The sequence below is a fragment of the Dendrobium catenatum genome, unplaced genomic scaffold, assembly GCF_001605985.2.
Source record: "Dendrobium catenatum unplaced genomic scaffold, ASM160598v2 fragScaff_scaffold_621, whole genome shotgun sequence".
NCBI lineage: Eukaryota > Viridiplantae > Streptophyta > Magnoliopsida > Asparagales > Orchidaceae > Dendrobium > Dendrobium catenatum.
Genome location: NW_021319083.1, coordinates 4,420,391 through 4,440,943, shown reverse-complemented (window position 1 = coordinate 4,440,943; position 20,553 = coordinate 4,420,391). Strand labels below are relative to the sequence as shown.

The 20,553-nt window shown below is 31.7% G+C and overlaps 1 protein-coding gene across 3 annotated transcripts; it reads left to right on the top strand.

Moving 5' to 3' along the window:
* The first annotated feature begins 3,277 nt into the window (after positions 1 to 3,277).
* On the top strand, positions 3,278 to 10,145 carry LOC110102755 (probable E3 ubiquitin-protein ligase BAH1-like 1). Of its 3 annotated transcripts, none has more exons than XM_028695105.1 (6): positions 3,278 to 3,673; positions 6,141 to 6,385; positions 6,600 to 6,851; positions 7,150 to 7,287; positions 7,375 to 7,433; positions 9,724 to 10,145. In XM_028695105.1, exons 1-6 carry the CDS (start codon positions 3,505 to 3,507, stop codon positions 9,827 to 9,829), a joined length of 969 nt encoding a protein of 322 aa, XP_028550938.1. In that variant the 5' UTR covers positions 3,278 to 3,504; the 3' UTR covers positions 9,830 to 10,145. The 3 variants fall into 3 exon arrangements, with proteins under 3 accessions (XP_028550938.1, XP_028550939.1, XP_020686873.1); XM_028695106.1 differs by having other exon boundaries at positions 3,279 to 3,712; positions 6,141 to 6,295; XM_020831214.2 differs by having other exon boundaries at positions 3,285 to 3,712.
* Positions 10,146 to 20,553: the final 10,408 nt, after the last annotated feature.

Below are 20,553 nucleotides of genomic sequence, written 5' to 3'. Positions count from 1 at the left end.
GGAGATGTAAGTGAAGTGTAAAGTTTAAAAATGGTAGCGATCGATGAGTAGCAGCGGTGGTGGCCAACAACGACGAGAGGCAACCAATGACGGGTGGAGGTGGTGGTAGCTGGGGGCGGGTGGCTGTGGTGGTGGCCGATGGCGCATGGCGATGACCAGAAGTTGTGGTGGTGATTGGCTCCGGGTGGCGATGTTGGTGGCAGCCCACGGCTGTCAAGCGAGCTTGCTTGCCGTGTAAATCATTCTCGCTCAAAATGGCCTAATTTGTTTTACCTCAAAAATGAACTAGAATGATTTATACTATACTTACTTTACTTTGTATTTCTTTTTCATCCAACCAAATAAAAACATTTTCAAAACTCCTACATTTGAAATACTTTACACAATTGTGTAATCCAACCAAACATCCCCTACATCCCACTAATATAAATCATTATGTGAGGTAATCCTAGTTGTATGCAAGTGCATGTTGTTTTTATATTGTTATGATTCAAAAAGAAGTACTACGACGGCAATATTGGGAAGAGCAAAAGCATGAAGGAACCCACCGCGGGGTGTCTTGGTGGTGGAGACTTGGCTGGCCAAAGGCCATGTACCAAGTTCAAATCCCTTGGCACTTCGTGACAACCTTAAGTGTCGGCCCGTGTAAATTGGTGTGACTTGCATGCTAGGTCGACCAGGAAGAGTAATAGGATGAGATGTCCTTCTTCCTATATAACGGGATATAAGAATAATAAAGATATTTTAGTTCAAAACAAATTTTCATTCATATTTCTCTAAAATAAAAAAAAACAACGGGCATATTTATCCAATTTCTATTATTATAAGGCATGAAAATCAAATTTAACTTGTTTGCCAATAAAAAAAAAGCAGAAGAAATTAAATAGCACTAAAATGTGTTGCTCAATTGACTTATTCTCTTTATTGAGAAAATAAAGTTTTTAAAAATAAAATTATTGCAACAGATCGAACAATTTTAAAAAAAAATTTAACTCCAAAAAAAAAAATCACACAAACAATGAAAGCCATTAGCTAATTCTACTGAGGACAACAAAACATACAATGAATGAAAAATGTCGTTTTGATCCACTTGGATTAAGTTGTCTTCTACTTGGTTTATTAACAAATTTCATTAGTTGGTTCATAAAAAGAATTTATTAATGTTTATCCTTTTTCAAATAATTAAATTGATCAATTAGGTGCACACTTTGACCAACTCTAATAGTTGCATTTGGTATGATTCTTGTTTTGTCATTATAAAATCGTTCATGTAATTAGGCGTATGTTTTGATTGGCTGCAGTTTTTTTATAAAGGTGGTTGTAAAGCTGCTGTGGAGAACGTAATGTTTTTGAAAGCTATTGTAGAAAGCATCTTCCTATCACGAAAATATATTGAAAATTGTGAAAGAATAATGACCAAATAAAAATTATAATTGCATTGTGGAAAAATAAAACATAAAGCTGTCACAAATAAAATCTAATTATATGATCAATTGTTCCATAATTTTTGTTCAAGAGATTAATTAACTTTCAATGGGTAAGAGATGGTGCTTCTTCAAGCTTTCAAGTTGCTTGATTTCCAAAAAGATTCAGGCTTCGTTGGGGACAATTTTTTTACTATTTCTTAAAGCAACTTTTAAAATGTAATTATGAAATTAATAAGAAAAATTTTGTTTGTAATGATAAACCAAAATTTGCAAGGTGGAGAATTATGAAGATGATAAAAATATCGCAAGTAATTTTGTTGTTGTTTGGAAGCTTCTAAAACCCTAATATGCGCCTATTATGATATCCACCATCCTTCTTTCACATTATACAACTGTAAAATCTTTTTAAAACTATCTTACCGTTTTGAATGAAAAGTGTAACGGCTAGCTTTGCTTTCTTGCTCCAAACAAACAAAATCACAACTCCCTCTATCTTCCATGGTTAGGAAGGCTTAGGGATCCATTTGACATAATTGTAACATTTTATAAATGCGATTATAAAGCTGTTGCGGATAAAATATATTTTTTTAAGCTATTGAAAAAAGCATCTTCTTGGCACAAAAAGAATTTGTGGTCAAACAGAAACTATGATTACAATCTATAAAGTAAAGCAGTAAGAAACTTATCCTAAATGAAGCCAAGGCTTCGTTTGAGACGGCTTTCTTACTGCTTCTCAAGAACTTAAGATGTACAAGTTATGAAATAAAATCAATTTTTAATCTTTTCAGGTAATAGTAAAATGTAAAAAAAAAAATAAAACCTCTTGCCTATAAATAAATATCCCCATAGTGGCAAAGTAAGCATCAAACTTCTTTTTTTTTTTTTTTTTTAATTTTTTTTTTTTTTTTAATTAATAGAAAGATTTTCTGATATTAATTTCAATTATCTCTTGCCTTCAACCTCACTTATAGACTTTGGGATCATAGTGTCTTCCTCAAGTACACCATTTCTTAGGTCATATTCACTCATTCATTGGCAATGTTGTATATAGGAAGTGAGCTCATGTGAATGGAAGCATCATGTGGGAACCTCAATGAGCCCAATATTAACCCATTATAAGCAATAAATATGCTTAGGGCATCTCCATTTTACTATTTACATATTAAAATTCCACTAATTATTGTAAGCATTTTTTAAAGAATTATGAGCAATTGTTATATATTTATAATTTAAATATGTGAAGTAAAAAATAGTCTTCTCATAGAAATGAGTTGTTTTTCCTTTCAATTTTTTTTTTTTAAATATTAATGTTAGGGGTATCAAAATAGGTTAATGAGTTAGATTCAAATATGACCTGAATTCAGTCCATTCGAATCTGGCATGTTTAATAAATAGGTCAAAAAGACTAACCCAAACTTGACCCGCTAGCAACCGGAATGAACATAACTCGGCCAATTAACCTATTTTTGCTAAAAAGAAAAAGTCTTATTAATTATAAAGTAAAAAATATGAAGAAGAAACCCACATGTAAACAATTTTAATGAAAAAAAAAAGAGATATTAAATAGGTTGCTTTTGGGTTAAAAGTAGGTTTGTGGATTAACCTTAACTCGATCCGTTTATCAAACGGATCAATCAAAAATTTGAATTTTTCAGTTTGGGTCAAGAAAAAAATCCAGCAACTCTTTTTTTTTTTTTTGGAACATTTAGTTCCATTAAGTCAAACTCACATGCCCATTAATTGTTAAAGCTCCAACTAATACATCAGGAAGAGCTGCGGTCTACTTACTTTTCTAAACTAGAGAAACAAGTCGAATTGTACTGTTGCTCATCCGCCCAAATAATTTTACCATAGCTACACGTCTATGAATATTACTGATGGCACGGACAAACGCCTCAAAGTGCTTCCATGGTTCTTTTGCGTTAAAAATCTCTTTCTCTCTCTCGTCCTTTCTCGCCTCCTATGTTTGTTTTAGTGAAAATATCTTATTTTGGAGTAAGTCGGAGGATGTTTTTGATCGTTTGCTCTGTTTCGTTTTCTTTTCGTTTCCATTTTGTATAAGCATAAGAGGGGAAGGATGAAGTTTTGTAAGAGATATGAAGAGTACATGAAGGGTAGGAAGGATAAGGAGTTCCCAGTGGTGGGACTGAGGAGGCTCAAGAAGATACTTAAGAAGTGCAGGAGGGAATTCCAATCTCAGACTCGTCTGAGAGTCATTGAGGATGAGAGAGAACAAGATGAAACTAGTGGGTGTTGTATGCCCAAGTGTTCTGACCATTGCTCAGGTTTGTAGTTTACTTTTTTGAGTTCATTTGCAAGTTTAAATTTTTTGAATGGCAGGATTTAACAATTGATGGAGCTGAAAAAGCACTTAAGCAAATAGTAGACTTTATAATCTCCAAAATTGTGTTTAACTGGATTCAAGCTTGCCTAAAATAGCATGCCATATAGTCTTAAGCATCAAAAAGAGGTCATCAAGAAGATTCATTTATACAGTCTAAATATGAGATAGAGTTACCATTTTATGAAGAGAATTGTTGTCATTAGGGTCGACTGTGGATAGAGAAGGAAGATAGCTATCTGCTTTAATCATGTGAGATAGGAAGGAGCACAACCACTTGCTGAAATTGCCAATTAAAGGAGTGAATGAGAACTGCAGCTAGTTGTTTCAAATGTCAAGAAAACTAGAGGGAGGAGCAAAAGCTTGCTGAGGTAGACTTCCTCCTTGACCATCATTGCAGTCAAGTTCACCCTCCTCCCTTTAGTTCTTCCTATGTTTTCTGTTGTAGTCGTACTTCACATTCTGCGCTTCTCTGTTGTCGATGGAGGTGCTCAAATCCATCTCTGTCTAACATTGCTTGAAGCTCCTTATCCCTCTCTTCTGTCATCCTCAAATGTTCTCTCTCTATCATAAGAAGGGGAAGCCACGGGACCATTTCTCTATTGTAGAACCTGATGTCGCTCTCCTACTCTCGATTTTTTATTTTGCTTCTTGGAGTAGGATAAGAAGCTCCTCCCCAGACCCCAAGGAGTCCACTAGATAACTGGAAAATTACAAGTTCTAGAATCAAATAGCCTTGCACGCCAAAATTCCAACATTTTAAATTGATTACATAATTTCAAATTATTCTCATAGCCCAATAAAATCAAATCAAATTCAATCGAATACAATAATGAGGGGATCTCTAGACATATTTAGAGTGGGAAATTTTGCTCCATAAATTTAGCAAACTCCACATAGATACCATATTTTCAATGTGCTTGACTTAGTGGTCAATTTACTAATTTCTCTCTATGAAGCCCCTTCATAACAGCATTCAGAAAAGGCTAATTTGAGGCATAGAAAAGCCTCAGTTTATTTGTCGTGACTTTGAAGAACATATCTATAGGATTTTCTACCCCTTTGATTTTGTATACCTGCAAAGAATCTTCTTTAAGCAGTTGTGGATGTAGTGGTACTTTAGTTGCTTGCATTGCCTCTATTGTTATATTATCTGGGTAATGGTGCTTTTAATGAGTTAATGTTATACTCAACTTATTGGGAATTTTTGCCCATATTTTGGGTAATTATGCTTACAACAGTTGTTTCCTCTAGACAGTGTATCATAATTTTGTTCCTCTTCATTAGTAAAAGATAAACAGAATAGCAAGCTGCTCTTTGATTAGTACAATCAAAATGAATATTAACTTGGTTATTCCTTATTATTTATTTGCCCAAGAGCAGTACAAGTCTTCACTTCGGCTTCGTTTGGGACGTCTTTCTTACTGCTTCTTAAAGCAGTTTTCTAGTACAACAAATAAAATTTTTATAATAAAAAACTGCTTTAAGAAGTATTAAGAAAGTCGTCCCAAAATAAGGCTTCATGTTGTGATAAAAGTGATTTTGATGGATGAATTGTCTTGATTTTCTGGTAAAAACATAATTCATTGAGTATTTGATTTGTTTGAATATTTTCCATGCTTGCATTATTCTTAAAATCATTTGAAGGATACCCACTTTCCCTGTTTCAGAATGGTTTGAAGCTCCTTCCTGTTCCGCAATCCATAAGAGAGGAAAAAAACGTTAAAAGTTTGATTTGCGCATTGTCACATCATAGGGAGTGGCTCGATACATAATGAAATAAGAAAATGACTGTAATTCTTCTTTAATTACTTAAAAAATGGCATCAAATATGAATCAAAGTATGAAACCACAAACTAAGTGACAACCTAAGTAATATTAAAAACTCAAGCCAAAGTGTATCAAACCTTCTGTTAAGAAAATTATTCTTTTCAGATCAGTTTATGTATTGCTTCTTAAGCATATTCTCTGGCTTTAAATGTGATTTGAATGTGGATTCCTAAAGGCGCTTAAGTTAGGCTTTATTTGGGACGGCTTTCTTTCTTATTTCTTCTTAAAGCAGCTTTCTAGTATAAAAATTTTAATTTTTAAACTAGAAAGCTGTTTTAAGAAGCAATAAAAAAGCCGTGCTAGGCTTCGTTTGGGACGGCTTTCTTCCTGCTTCTTGAAGCAGCTTTCAAGTACAAAAATTACAACTTTTGTACTAGAAAGTTGCTTTAAGAAGCAGTAAGAAACCGTCCCAAACGAAGCCTTAGTCATGCTTGTCTTCACAACTAGTTTAGAACATTTGATTATCAGTTACTAATTAACTTAGCAATATCATGTGGTATTCCTTTACAACTAATTCAGTTTACATTATTCTTCGAATATAGTGTGTGATGGCACTTTCTTCCCCTCTCTTGTGGTGGAGATGTCTAAGGTAGTTGGCTTCTTCAACAAACAAGCAAAGAGTCTACTAGAGCTGCATTTAGCATCTGGTATCCAAAGGTGCTTGATATGGTTTGGAGGAAAGCTTCCAAAAAATAATGTAGCCCTGATTCAGGAAGGCAAAGAGCTGGTCACTTACGCTATCATCAACTCCATTGCCATGAGAAAAATATTAAAGAAATATGATAAGGTGTTTGCATAAAGTGCAATGAGTTATTAATTTATTGTGTAATGTTTATTTTTCTTTACTTTCCACAGAAACATATGGAGTGGTACTCGTATATTTGAACCTTTATCTCTTGGTATACTTTTTATAGAAATGCTCTTTGCACCCAGTCCAATCAACACATATTCATTGTAATCTCTATATTATATGTTATAGAAAATTTTGGATGATTCTTCAGGTTCATTATTCTAAGCAAGGTCAAGCATTCAGATCAAAAGCTCAAACGATGCAAATAGAGATGCTACATTCTCCATGGCTATCTGAGTTAATCGCCTTCTACATCAATTTGAGGGAAAAGATCAACAACAAGCATCCGTCGGGTCTTTTGACTGACTTTAAACTCGCATTCAACGACGGCAGACCAGTGCTCTCTTGCAGCTTGTTTGATTCATTGAAGCTTGATATTGATCTTACTTGCTCCATATGCTTGGTGAGTTTAATGCATGTAATGTGAAACAAGTATCATATTTTTTGAAGTCAGATTAAGGCTTCGTTTGGGACAGCTTTCGCACTGCTTCCTAAAATGGTTTTCTAGTATAAAATTTTCTAATTCAAGAAAATTTTGTACTAGAAAGCTGTTTTAGAAGGCAACAAAAAAGTTGTTCCAAACGAAGCCTAACATAATCAGCAAGCTTAGTTTTCCTTGTTTTGTTTTTGCCTATGGAATGCATATTTAAGAATCTACAGTTGTGAAAATTATTATTGAATAATCAAATGGTTAATTTCAGGACACTGTGTTTGATCCCGTTTGTCTCACTTGTGGCCATATTTTCTGTTATATGTGCTGTTGCTCGACTGCATCAGTGACTGTTGTTGATGGATTAAAAGCTGCAGACTCTAAAGCAAAATGCCCTCTATGTCGACAAGTAGCTCCCTCACTCTCCCATCTTCTCTCTCAATTCCTTTTTATTTTCTTATTTGATGGATTTTTAACCTGTTTGAAATGACTTCAGCAAGGGGTGTTTGAGAGAGCTGTATACATGGATGAGCTGAACATTTTGCTCAGCAAAAGGTACAATATTATTTAACTTACTGACTCTTTTTTTTAAAATGATTGCTACCTTTAAAGTTTAAATCTTAAGACTATTTAATTATTTGTTTATTATTTTAACAATAAATTAAACTAAATCAGCAACAAATCCTTAAGTAAATAGCCTAATCAGCATTGCACTTAATGAGCTATGGATAATTATACTTGTTTTACTATCTTATTCATTAATTAATCCCTAATTAGCTTAATTTATCTCCTACTAATTAATTATCTCTAATTGAATAACCTTATTTGTATATAACTAATTAGCTTAATTAATTAGCCTAATTTTAAATCCTAATCATCAACTAATAAGTACTTATTAATCTAAATTAATTTAATAACAAATTAGTTTATAATTTTTAGATTAACTATTATACTAATCATCAATAAATACCTTAGTAATCTAAATATTCATAATTATGCTAAACATGTTACCAAATCATTGATTGTTTTCTTATTAGAAGAATTAATTAGCTTAATTTAATATGCAAAAACCTTAATTAATTTCTAAATACTTAATCACATTACTCTGTTAATTATTACTAAATGATTAATTAGCATTACTTATTAATCTATTAATTAATAAATTCTTAATTAGCCTAGTTTATAATAATGGCATACCTGGTTCTTCAAGTTCCCGCCAAAGTTTAAATCGCACTTGTCATAGTCCTTCCACAACAATTTGGCTATCATTGTTTGCATGTACATTAATATGCTTACTTGTACCTCGACGTTGGCCACTAGCTGAGCTACCTTCGTCAACAATTTCTTCATGCTTGCCGGTTGGCGAGTCGTTACATGTGGATTGTCGCTGCTTGCAGATGATGCGTTGTTGCATTCGCCAATAACCTCTTCATGCACATTGGTGTGTGGGCTATTATGTTCATTTGTATATCTTTCATTGTTGCCCAGTGATCATTCATAAGGTTGTTGTAGTCTCTTCCAAGCACATTGTTATGCGCATCAACCTCCTTTGTTTATGGTAGAGTAATATGTTTGTTTGCTTGATTGATACATGCATCGTAATCAATAACCATCGTCCTCATATGGCTTGCATCTTTGATTTTTATAGTCGGGATTTCGTATGTCATAAGTCCCATTTCATTTGTTGATTCTCATCCGAGCAATCAAAGTTGCTTAGTGTTTGTAACTTTCAGTTTAATTATGCATTTTAGAGTTTAAATTTCAATATGGTTCCCTGTGGTTCAATTTGCAAGCTATGTCCCCTGTTGTTCAATTTTAGATCCCCTATTGTTCAATTTGCAAGTTCAAGTTTGCTGCCGATTGTTCAGTTTTAAGTCCTATGTGCTTAATTCAAATTCAAGTCCCCAGTTCAGCATAAATTTTGGTAGCATCCTGGCATTTCCCCTGTTTAAGAAAAAATTCAAGAGTCTGGGCCTTCCCACCAAACCAAGAAAGGCGTGTATGGTAGGTATAGGGAGACACCATGGCCATAATCTTTCATCCCAACACGCAAAGAAAGACGTGTATGGGTCTTCAGAGGTACCTGTTTGGAATGTGCAACTTTTTTCCCATAGGCACTGAGGCATCTATAGGTACTTAGAAGTGTCCCCATTACGCTGAGATTTTCCTCCCACCACACTAATAAAAATGTGTATAGGTGATTTTCCGGTGCATCACAAACACCGAAAGTGGGACTTTTGGTTTGAACTTTATACCTTGGTGGACAGGTCAACGGCGACGATCACAAAAAATTTCTTTCCCCTTCTTTTTTTGTATTTTTTTTAAATTCTTTTCATATATATATATATATATATAGGGTACAGTCAACTCAAAGAACCTTTGATGAGTTTCCCCTAGTTTTTATTACCTTTTACAACCTTAAAATACCCCATCCCTTTGCAAAAGAAAAAAAAGGAGGTTGATTTCTACTCTCTTTGGCTTCGTTCAGGATGTTTTTTTGTTGCTTCTTAAAGCAATTTATTAGTACAAAAATTTTGCTTTATATTACAAAAATTAAAATTTTTTTACTAAAAAACTGTTTTCAACAAAAAAGTCGTCCCAAACGAAGCCTTTGTAAACATTAGCAACTGGTGTAATGGTACTTCCACTCCAAACAAAAAAGAGGGGTATTTGAAACAGTAGAGGGAAGAGTTATTTCCTTCATCCTGTTGCAACTGCCCTTGTTTTTTTGGCTAATTTTTTTAACTCTTCTGTATGTTAATGTCGATAGTGTTGATACAGTAAACCTTTAATATTTTAATAACCAAATTGCTAATATTTTTTCATTTTCTTTTAATTTCAATAGTTGCCCTGAGTACTGGGAGCAGAGGTTAAAAACAGAACGAATTGAGAGGCTCCAGCAAGCTAAGGAACACTGGGAGTCCCAGTGCCGAGCTTTCATGGGAATTTAGACTTCGTTGGGGATGATTTTTTTACTGCTTCTTAAAGCAGATTTTTAATTAAAAATAAATTTTGGCTAAAAATATATTTTAAGAAGCAATAAATAAGCCGTCCCAAACGGAGCCTTAATTTCATAAAAGTTAATCTCTTGTTAGTGTCATTTTCAGGTTTGTTCACTTAATTGGTATTTATCACCTGTGGAGGCCTAGCTTAGATATTTTTTCTCCCTGTCCTGGAAGCAGAAAAAATGTGTATTGTCTGCACTGCTTTTTCATTGTGGAATGCTTGAACGAAAATAAAATAACCTGTTGATGTTTTGTCCAGATATATATTAGTCTTACCGTTGTATTCATGTAAATTACAACAGCTTTTTCAAAATTAAAACTTCGTTTAGGACAGCTTTAGTACTGCATTTTAAAACCGTTTTTTAGTACAAAAAGTACAAATTCAAGAAATTTTTGTACTAAAAAGCAAGAAGAAAACCGTTCCAAACGAAGCCTAAAGAAATAGCAATGCTTCTTCGTTGGGGATGGTTTTCTTACTGCTTCTTAAAGCAGATTTTTAATTAAAAAATAAAATTTTGACTAAAAAACTGCTTTAAGAAGCAATATATAAGCTGTCCCAAACGAAACCTTAATTTATCTCTTGTTAGTGTCATTTTCAGGTTTGTTCACTTAATTAGTATTTATCACCTGTGGAGGCCTAGCTTAGATATTTTTTCTCCCTGTACTGGAAGCAGAAAAAATGTGTATTGTCTGCACTGCTTTTTCATTGTGGAATGCTTGAACGAAAATAAAATAACCTGTTGATGTTTTGTTCAGATATATGTTAGTCTTACCGTTGTATTTATTCATGTAAATTACAACAGCTTTTTTAGAATTAAGGATTCGTTTGGAACAACTCTCTTATTGTTTTTTAAAACGTCTTTTTAGTACAAAAATTTCAAATTCAAAAAATTTTTGTACTAGAAATCAAGAAGAAAACCGTCTCAAACGAAGCCTAAAGAAAGAGCAATGCTTCTGATACCCTCATATTCAACACATTATGTAAAGTGTGATCTATGAAAAGTATATTGCTTCTCATACCAAAAGGTCAACATATTTTAAATTTTTTGTTTTGATGTGATATCTCATAGATAAAAGAAGAATGGTGTAAAGGAATATGATATACCAATATCACATTTTTTATTGCATACAATATAGAAATGATGTTGAAATGTGTTTATTTGATCTGAAATGTATTTCTAAAAGAAAAAGTAGGATGTTAGAAACTATGCTAGATTCAGTATGTAAGCTGTCTGAAGTGTTTTGGTTAGGTTGTATGAACAATGGAGGGAAGATTTATATGATGGTCCTGATGGTTCATTTGGTTGCTTATAAGCTAAAAATTGTCTTTATGATCCTTCAAAAGAAAGTCATTACTTATTTTAGCATACTCACAACTGCTAACTTCAGTCAAGCAATTCATTCATACATAGAAAGCTCAAAGAAGCTAAAATTATATGCATAATGACAAGTAAGGAAAGTCACTAAAGTGTTAGGGATTCTCCACATGATAGTATGCACAACAGTTCAAAACTAACTTGTTAATCTCTCTTCAATAGGCTCCTCTCCAAGCTCTTCATAAGGCTCCCACTCTTGCTATTCTAACTAGCTTAAGGCATGAAATAAACATTTCACCTTGAATATCTCATATTAAATAGGAGAGAATAATATAACTTTCAATAGGTGATGGCTTTGATTGGTAGGATGACAGAGAAATCATGTGGAATCTCCTAGCAATAAGAAAACATGGAAATTCTCTACATGATGCTCTCAAGTGATGACTAGATAGATTTGTGTGCTAGGCAAGGAGGGAACTTCTAAAGATTCTTTATGGATTTGGGAAAAGCAAAAAAAAATTGTCAATTCATATTTTCCAATCCCCCTTCCCTCACTAAAGGCTTGTTTGGGACAGTTTTCTTTCTGCTACTTAAAGCAGCTTTTTAGTGCAAAATTAAAAAATTTTGTATTAGAAAGCTACTTTATGAAGCAGAAAGAAAGCTGTCCCAAATGAAGCATAAATGCCCACTTAAATATTCAATACTCATTCGATTGACTTTACCAACTAGTCGACTGCCAAACTATATAGTCATTGATGGAGGCAGTGGAATAACCTATAGAAATGTGAAATGAATTAGGGCTTTATCAATCCCTAGCAATGTTTAGGTTTTCTTTGATATATGAAAATTATAAAGTCTCCACTTAATATACGCAAGTATACATGCCTAACCAAGTAATATAGTGATATAGTAGAATATCGATTATACGAGGAAGATATGCTCACTTGCAAATACTAGTATTGTCTACTAAAATTACAACAATTGTCCTACTCAATAAAAATGAAGGTTGTGGAGATTCAATCACTTAAATAAAATTAGATAAATATAATGAATACACTATATGGATATAATGTTTTGAATTGATAAATATAAGTAAAATATTTTCCTTAATGAATCACTTTTAATTGTGATGTTATTCAGGGCATATGTATTTCTAGATATCTGACGAGCTTGTAGGAACAAATGATGGCTATTGACTTCCTATGGTTATACCAACTCCTTAAGAATTTAGTATATTTCAAACCATATGCCTAGTCATGACGCATACTAATTCAATATTCATGATTATGCTTATTCCCTTTGTCTAGGCCCCACACTACGCCTAATTTTAACTACATATATGTCCACTATGTGAATTAAATAAAGATCTAATAATATTGAAAATATCTTTTTAATCTTTTAAGGAATACGAGAATTCATTAATACTATATACGAAACTTACATCATCAACAAAAAAAAACAAGAGAATTTAGCCAGAAATAGGGTATAATTGAAGCAAACTCATTTTCATTGATAGCATGATAAAAAAAAAGAACAATAGATAAATATCACCAGAAGGGTTCAATGGATCTTCTCTACACTCCTTCTCTTTACTTACATATTAGCTTCCACAAACACAAGCCAAACACTCTAATGATGTATCAAACACTTCTCTAAATTCTCTTAGTTGTTACCCTAAGGGAGTTTCAATTAGCTTAGCCATTAATTTCCCTAGTTAATGATTATTTGTTGCACCTTTTGTAACCCCAATCATATTAATCCTTAGCAATCTTTAACCTTGGAATCCCCCCCTCTAATGGTAGCTTATCCTAAGTAAGTCCCTATTTAAGCTAGCTTAAGCATCATATTCACTGTTCACACAACCCCTCCCAACATATGAACTCCATCCTAGTTTATAGAGAGGCCTAAGAGAGACTTCTCATAACCTTCCTAAGCTCCAATGCTCGCTAAAGCTTGGTGAAGCCTAAGAAGGATATGAAGGGAGCTTTTATGTCACACTCCAAGATCTAATTGGGAAGAATTGCCTCTTTTAGATCTTCTAATTGTCGACCAGAGCTACTAATTAACATTCATATATAAATAAGACACAATGAAAGCAATCATCCATTTCATCAAAACATTTACATTTCATTTCCAAAAATCATTTGCCTTAGTCATGAACACATCTTTCCCATCATCAATCTTAATATATTCATGGCTACAAAAATGAACATAAAAATATAGAAGAAATACCTAAAATAAAAATTTTATCAATCTCACTCCTCTGGGTCCTTACCTTTCCCTTAAATCATGAAAATCCACATAATGAGCTAAAGCTCAGTAAGTCACCAGATCTTACCCATGCACCTAATACAAGAAAAGCATAATAATATGCATGTAATCATTCAAATCATATAAGTATGAAAATTCAATCAATGCATTATGAATAATATGAATCATAATTAGATGATGGATAAAGAATTATAATGATTGACTTAGTCCAATCCTAAATTATCATGAATAGGGCTTATGAAAGACTCTCATATGAATCAATGAATCGATGCAATATCATTTCTATATCTTATTATGTTCATATTTATCAATATATTCATTGATATGCTTATTATGTCATGTCATTTCATGTTATGTAAATATATCATGTAGCATGTAGCAGTGTTATGCATCATATATCACATGTTTTTATAGTTTGTATGAGTATCTAAATATTACCAACATAATATATCATATGCATCATGTATTTGTACTTATATCAATATCATTTCATATCATGTTCATGAACATATAATTTTATGCATTTTAATGTATCTTATGTCTAATCATGTGGGGCCATGCCATGTATGCATATACTAACATATTCTCCATAATGTAAGTCAATACATTTGGCTAATTACACTATAAACCCATTACATTGCTCATCTCATCCTCCTATAAATGATATATTGCTCCTACCAACCTGAATCAGCTTGCAACTAGCCAACCTTTCTTGTAACTATATACAATTTCTATGTCTTATACCTTATAAAGTTATAAGTTATAAGAACATGCAATTACCATACATATATGATTAGTGCAATTACCATGTAGATCATTAGTATGTCTTTCCTACAAATATGCTTACAACTATATCCAAATCACGTCATGAATTATGTCATATACATGTCATGCTAGAGTTAAGGAAATATATACAACAATCTTATTGCATTTGCATATGTGCATTTATTCTTGTTAGTTTAATTAAACTATTCTACGCACAAAACTACTCATCGAAATTTCAATATGATCATATCAAATTGCTCAGAATGATAATATATATCACATAACACAACGTCAGTTTATTAAATTGAGAGATAATATATTTTAACTAAATTTGTGGGAAATAAAACTTGAAAATTTAAAATCATAGAAAATAGAAATATGATTTAAATTTTCTACCACAATCAGAGTAACTTTGATCTAACTTCAGTCAAGCAATTCATTCATACATAGAAAGCTCAAAGAAGCTAAAATTATATGCATAATGACAAGTAAGGAAAGTCACTAAAGAGTTAGGGATTCTCCACATGATAGTATGCACAACAGTTCAAAACTAACTTGTTAATCTCTCTTCAATAGTCCCCTCTCCAAGCTCTTCATAAGGCTCCCACTATTGCTATTCTAACTAGCTTAAGGCATGAAATAAACATTTCACCTTGAATATCTCATATTAAATAGGAGAGAATAATATAACTTTCAGTATGTGATGGCTTTGATTGGTAAGATGATAGAGAAATCATGTGGAATCTAATATCAATAAGAAAACATGGAAATTCTCTACATGATGCTCTCAAGTGATGACTAGATAGATTTGTGTGCTAGGCAAGGAGGGAACTCCTAAAGATTCTTTATGGATTTGGGAAAAGCAAAAACATTTGTCAAGTCATATTATTCCAATCCCCCTTCCCACACTAAATGCCCACTTAAATTTTCAATACTCATTCGATTGACTTTACCAACTAGTCGACTATTAAACTATATAGTCATTGATGGGGACAGTGGAGTAACCTATAGAATTGTGAAATGAATTAGGGCTTTATCAATCCCTAGCAATGTTTAGGTTTTCTTTGATATATGAAAATTATAAAGTCCCCACTTAATATATGCAAATATACGTGCCAAACCAAGTAATATAATGATAAAGTAGAGCATCTATTCCACGAGGAAGATATGCTCACTTGCAAACCCTAGTATTGTCTACTAAAATTACAACAATTGTCCTACTCAATAAAAATGAAGGTTGTGGAGATTCAATCACTTAAATAAAATTAGATAAATATAATGAATACACTATATGGATATAATGTTTTGAATTGATAAATATAAGTAAAATATTTTCCTTAATGAATAAATCACTTTTAATTGTGATGTTATTCAGAGCATATGTATTTCTAGATATCTGACGAGCTTGTAGGAACAAATGATGGCTATTGACTTCCTATGGTTATATCAACTCCTTAAAAATTTAGTACATTTCAAACCTTATGCCTAGTCATGAAGCATACTAATTCAATAATAATGATTATGCTTATTCCCTCTGTCAAGGCCCCACACTACACCTAATTTTAACTACTTATATGTCCACTATATGAATTAAATAAAGATCTAATAATATTTAAAATATCTTTTGAATCTTTTAAGGAATAAGAGAATTCATTAATACTATATACGAAACTTACATCATCAATAAAAAAATAAGAAAATTTAGCCAGACAGAGTATAATTGAAGCAAACTTATTTTCATTGATATCATGATAAAAAAAAAAAGAACAAGAGATAAATATCACTAGAATGGTTCAATGGATCTCCTTTACACTCCTCTTTACTTACATATTTGCTTCCACAAACACAAGCCAAACACTCTAATGATTTATCAAGCACTTCTCTAAATTCTCTTAGTTGTTACCCTAAGGGAGTTTCAGAAAAGCACTATGAATTGAAATTAAATTATATAAGTGTCTGAACTCCCTTACAAATATAATACATGACTATTTATAGTAAAACATATAACAGGTGTTTGGCGTTGCTGCACTAGAAAGATCAGCGTTGATGAACCCAATAAATGAACTAATTGTTGTGCTATTTTTATGGTGCTGTCGCGGTGCTTGTTGATGTGGATCGGCTACTTAGTGAATAGTCATGCTACGGTGCTGTTGATTTTCGGATGCTGTAGCATTGGAAGGGAAATTTGGGGGCCGATGTGTTATTGATTGATGTTGTGGTGCAGGACAACGGAACACTCTGCCCTACGAAGTTGATATTTGACTTCCGCGGCGCTGTCTGACAGAGAAGTTAGTGCTGCAATGTTGATATTCTAGCGCTCTAATGATGCCTTTGATGGTGATGTGGCGTTGTTTGTTTCGAAGCCGCAACACTATATGAAACTTGTAATTTTATGTCGTTTATAGATTTTTATGTACAATACAATTAAAATAACATATTTTCACTAAAAATATAATATATAAAATATTATATTATTTACACTTATCAGCTATCAACTAACCCACTATTTTTGGGTGCTCAATTGTCAACAATCTATTTTACTCAATGAAATGACTAGCGATTCTCTTGTAATCCAAATTTTGCTAAGATATTGATGAACCACATGTATTGTCTCTAAAGCTACTTATTTAGTACCTTCTGGTACTAGGTTTTTTACCCATTAGAACTCAACCAAACACATTTAATACTTTGATTAGCACCCTAAATTAGTCACTTAGATCAATTCAACTAAATCTATTAGGTCGATTAGCTCATGATTGGCATATATATCATAAGTTTTGAGACTTGAAATACTTTGTGACAAATGATATAGTAAGAAAAGTTGTTAAACAAGAGGTTCCTACTATCCCCTAAATATAAAATGATCATGTGTAACTTGATTTGAGTTTCTCTACTTGATCAAATTTCTTGACACCCTTTATAGGTTTGATGTTCAAGTATACCTAGTCTTACAATTTGAATTGAATGTCTCTGTATTTGGTAGCTTGATAACTACTCTTCCTTATGTGGTATAAAACTTCTCCATAACCCCATGGGGACCTTATACTAGGACATTTCATGTTTGATTCATCAAAATAAGCTAATAGTTAAGTGTTAAACTAGGAAATATTCCAATGTGCTTATAGTTAATCTAAGTTTAGCCTCTAATTTTGCCAATCCTTAAGTGTTTATACCATCTATATAGCCCCAATCATGTTAATACTTTGTAAGCTTTGATTTTTGGTATCTAATCCTTAAGTGTCTATCCTATAAAAGAATTAAATGTGTTTTAATTATTGCCAATATTAGCTTAGCCATTACTTTCCCTAGTCAATGATTATTTGTTGCACCTTTTGTAACCCCAATCATATTAATCCTTAGCAATCTTTGACCTTGGAATCCCCCCTCTAATGGTAGCTTATCCTAAGTAAGTACCTATTTAGGCTAGCTTAAGCATCTGTTGACCTCATTTTTGTATGAGGTCACTTGGACTACTCTTGACCCTAAATTAATTTAATTTCCAAATTAATTTAAATCCTAGAATCCTCCTAGAATCCTGACCTTAGGATCTATCCTAAGCTTCAATGCTCACTAAAGCTTGGTGAAGCCTAAGAAGGATATGAAGGGAGCTTTTATGTCACACTCCAAGATCTAATTGGGAAGAATTGCCTCTTTTTAGATCTTCTAATTGTTGATCAGAGCTACTAATTAACATCCATATATAAATAAGACACAATGAAAGCAATCATCCATTTCATCAAAACATTTACATTTCATTTCCAAAAATTATTTGCTTTAGTCATGAACACATCTTTCCCATCATCAATCTTAATATATTCATGGCTACAAAAATGAACATAAAAATATAGGAAATACCTAAAATAAAAATTTGATCAATCTCATTCCTCTGGGTCCTTACCTTTCCCTTAAATCATGAAAACCCACATAATGAGCTAAAGCTCAGTAAGTAACCAGATCTTACAACTGCACCTAATACAAGAAAAGCATAATAATATGCATGTAATCATACAAATCATATAAGTATGGAAATTCAATAAATGCATTATGAATAGGGCTAATGAAAGACTATCATATGAATCAATTAATCAATGCAATATCATTTATATATCTTATTATGTTCATATTTATCAATATATTCATTGATATGCTTATTATGTCATGTCATTCATGTTATGTAAATATATCATGTAGCATGTAGTAGTGTTATGCATCATATATCACATATTTTTATAGTATGTATGAGTATCTAAATATTACCAATATAATATATCATATGTATCATGTATTTGCACTTATATCAATATCATTTCATATCATGTTCATGTACATATAATTTTATGCATTTTCATGTATCTTATGTCTAATCATATGGGGTCATGCCATGTATGCAAATAATAACATATTCTCCATAATGTAAGTCAATACATTTGGTTAATTACACTATAAACCCATTACATTAGCTCATCCTCCTGTAAATGATATATTGCTCCTACCAACCTGAATCAACTTGCAACTAGCCCACCTTTCTTGTAATTATATACAATTTCTATGTCTTATACCTTATCAGTTATAAGAACATGCAATTACCATACATATATGATTAGTGCGATTACCATGTAGATCATTAGTATGCCTTTCCTACAAATGTGCTTACAACTATATCCAAATCACGTCATGAATTATGTCATATGCATGTCATGCTAGAGTTAAGGAAATATATACAACAGTCTTATTGCATTTGCATATGTGCATTTATTATTGTCAGTTCAATTAAACTACTCTACGCACAAAACTACCCATCGAAATTTCAATATGATCATATGAAATTGCTCATAATGATAATATATATCACATAACACAACGTCAGTTTATTAAATCGAGAGATAATATATTTTAACTAAATTTGTGGGAAATAAAACTTGAAAATTTAAAATCATAGAAAATAGAAATAAATAAATAAATAAATAAATAAATAAATAAATAAATAAATAAATAAATAAATAAATAAATAAATAAATAAATAAATAAATAAATAAATAAATAAATAAATAAATAAATAAATAAATAAATAAATAAATAAATAAATAAATAAATAAATAAATAAATAAATAAATAAATAAATAAATAAATAAATAAATAAATAAATAAATAAATAAATAAATAAATATATATATATATATATATAAACTAAATACTAGACTATAAAAAATTGGTGTCTGACCTCGCTTATATCCTTCTAAAAGAAATTATTAAAATCATAATATTTAAAGAAGGCTTATATATTGATTTGAAAATTAACTAAATATGTAAATTCCATTAATTTCAAAAATCATTAACCTTGAGTGAGTTAGTCAAAATAAAAATGTACACTTAGGAGTTTATTTAGAAGGAATATTAATTAATTTTGAATGAATGGGTTGTTATAAATTATTTTATTGGTAATTTTCTAATTATGTATTTTTATAATAATTAGATCATTAATTTAATAATTTTTAAATATCAAAGTCCAATAAAAAGAAAAATTAAATCTAGTGAAATATAAATTTTTTGAGAACAATTAATATCTTACAGTTTGGGAGAATATGATATGAGAAAATTTTTATATTTCAAATAGAATTTATTATTACAAAAATGTTTGTTAATAGTTAATACAACCTTATTATGTAGGAAATATATAAAAAACTCTCAAAATTGAAGGAGCCTGACAATAGGGGTGTCAATTTGGGTCAACGGGTCGGGTTCTGGTCGAACCCGGAACTGACCCGACACTATTCAGGTCAACCCGAACCCGACCAGATTCGGGTCCGAGTCAACCCGACCCGACACGAATGACCTGGGTTGACCCAAAATTGCTAGTTTTCTGGTAAAAAATTGGGTCAATTTTTGATTTTCGGGTAAAAACGGGTCAATTTTGAGTTCCTGGGTCAAATATGAGTTTTCGTGTAAATTTTGGGTCAATTTAGTGTTGTTGGGTGAACACGAACCCAAACCGATTTTTAAAACGGGTTGATTTGTTGAACCCGAATCCGACCCGTTTCGGGTTCGGGTTGACCCTAACCCATATTTTATTTGTAACAATTTTATTTGTAACAGAATTTAATTGAAGGAGTATGCATACATGATTTGAAATTTTGTTTGAAATAAAGTTTAAAAATTATTTCTTTTAAAAAATAAATTACTGTATTATAAAGGATAGTTTGTCAAAATTTCTCAAGATAAAAAGAAACGATAGACAATATTTTTAAATAATTAAATAATATTATTTAAACAATGAAGGAAAGCTTAAGCTATGTTTAATACTTTAATCCGTGAAAATAA

What these genes read in the sequence shown, in the direction of transcription:
- LOC110102755 (XM_020831214.2), top strand. Translation starts at nt 3,505, where the DNA reads ATGAAGTTTTGTAAGAGATATGAAGAGTACATGAAGGGTAGGAAGGAT. An exon ending in GTGTTCTGACCATTGCTCAG is followed by an intron (nt 3,713 to 6,140) that starts GTTTGTAGTTTA and finishes CTTCGAATATAG; the next exon opens with TGTGTGATGGCACTTTCTTC. An exon ending in AACATTTTGCTCAGCAAAAG is followed by an intron (nt 7,434 to 9,723) that starts GTACAATATTAT and finishes TAATTTCAATAG; the next exon opens with TTGCCCTGAGTACTGGGAGC.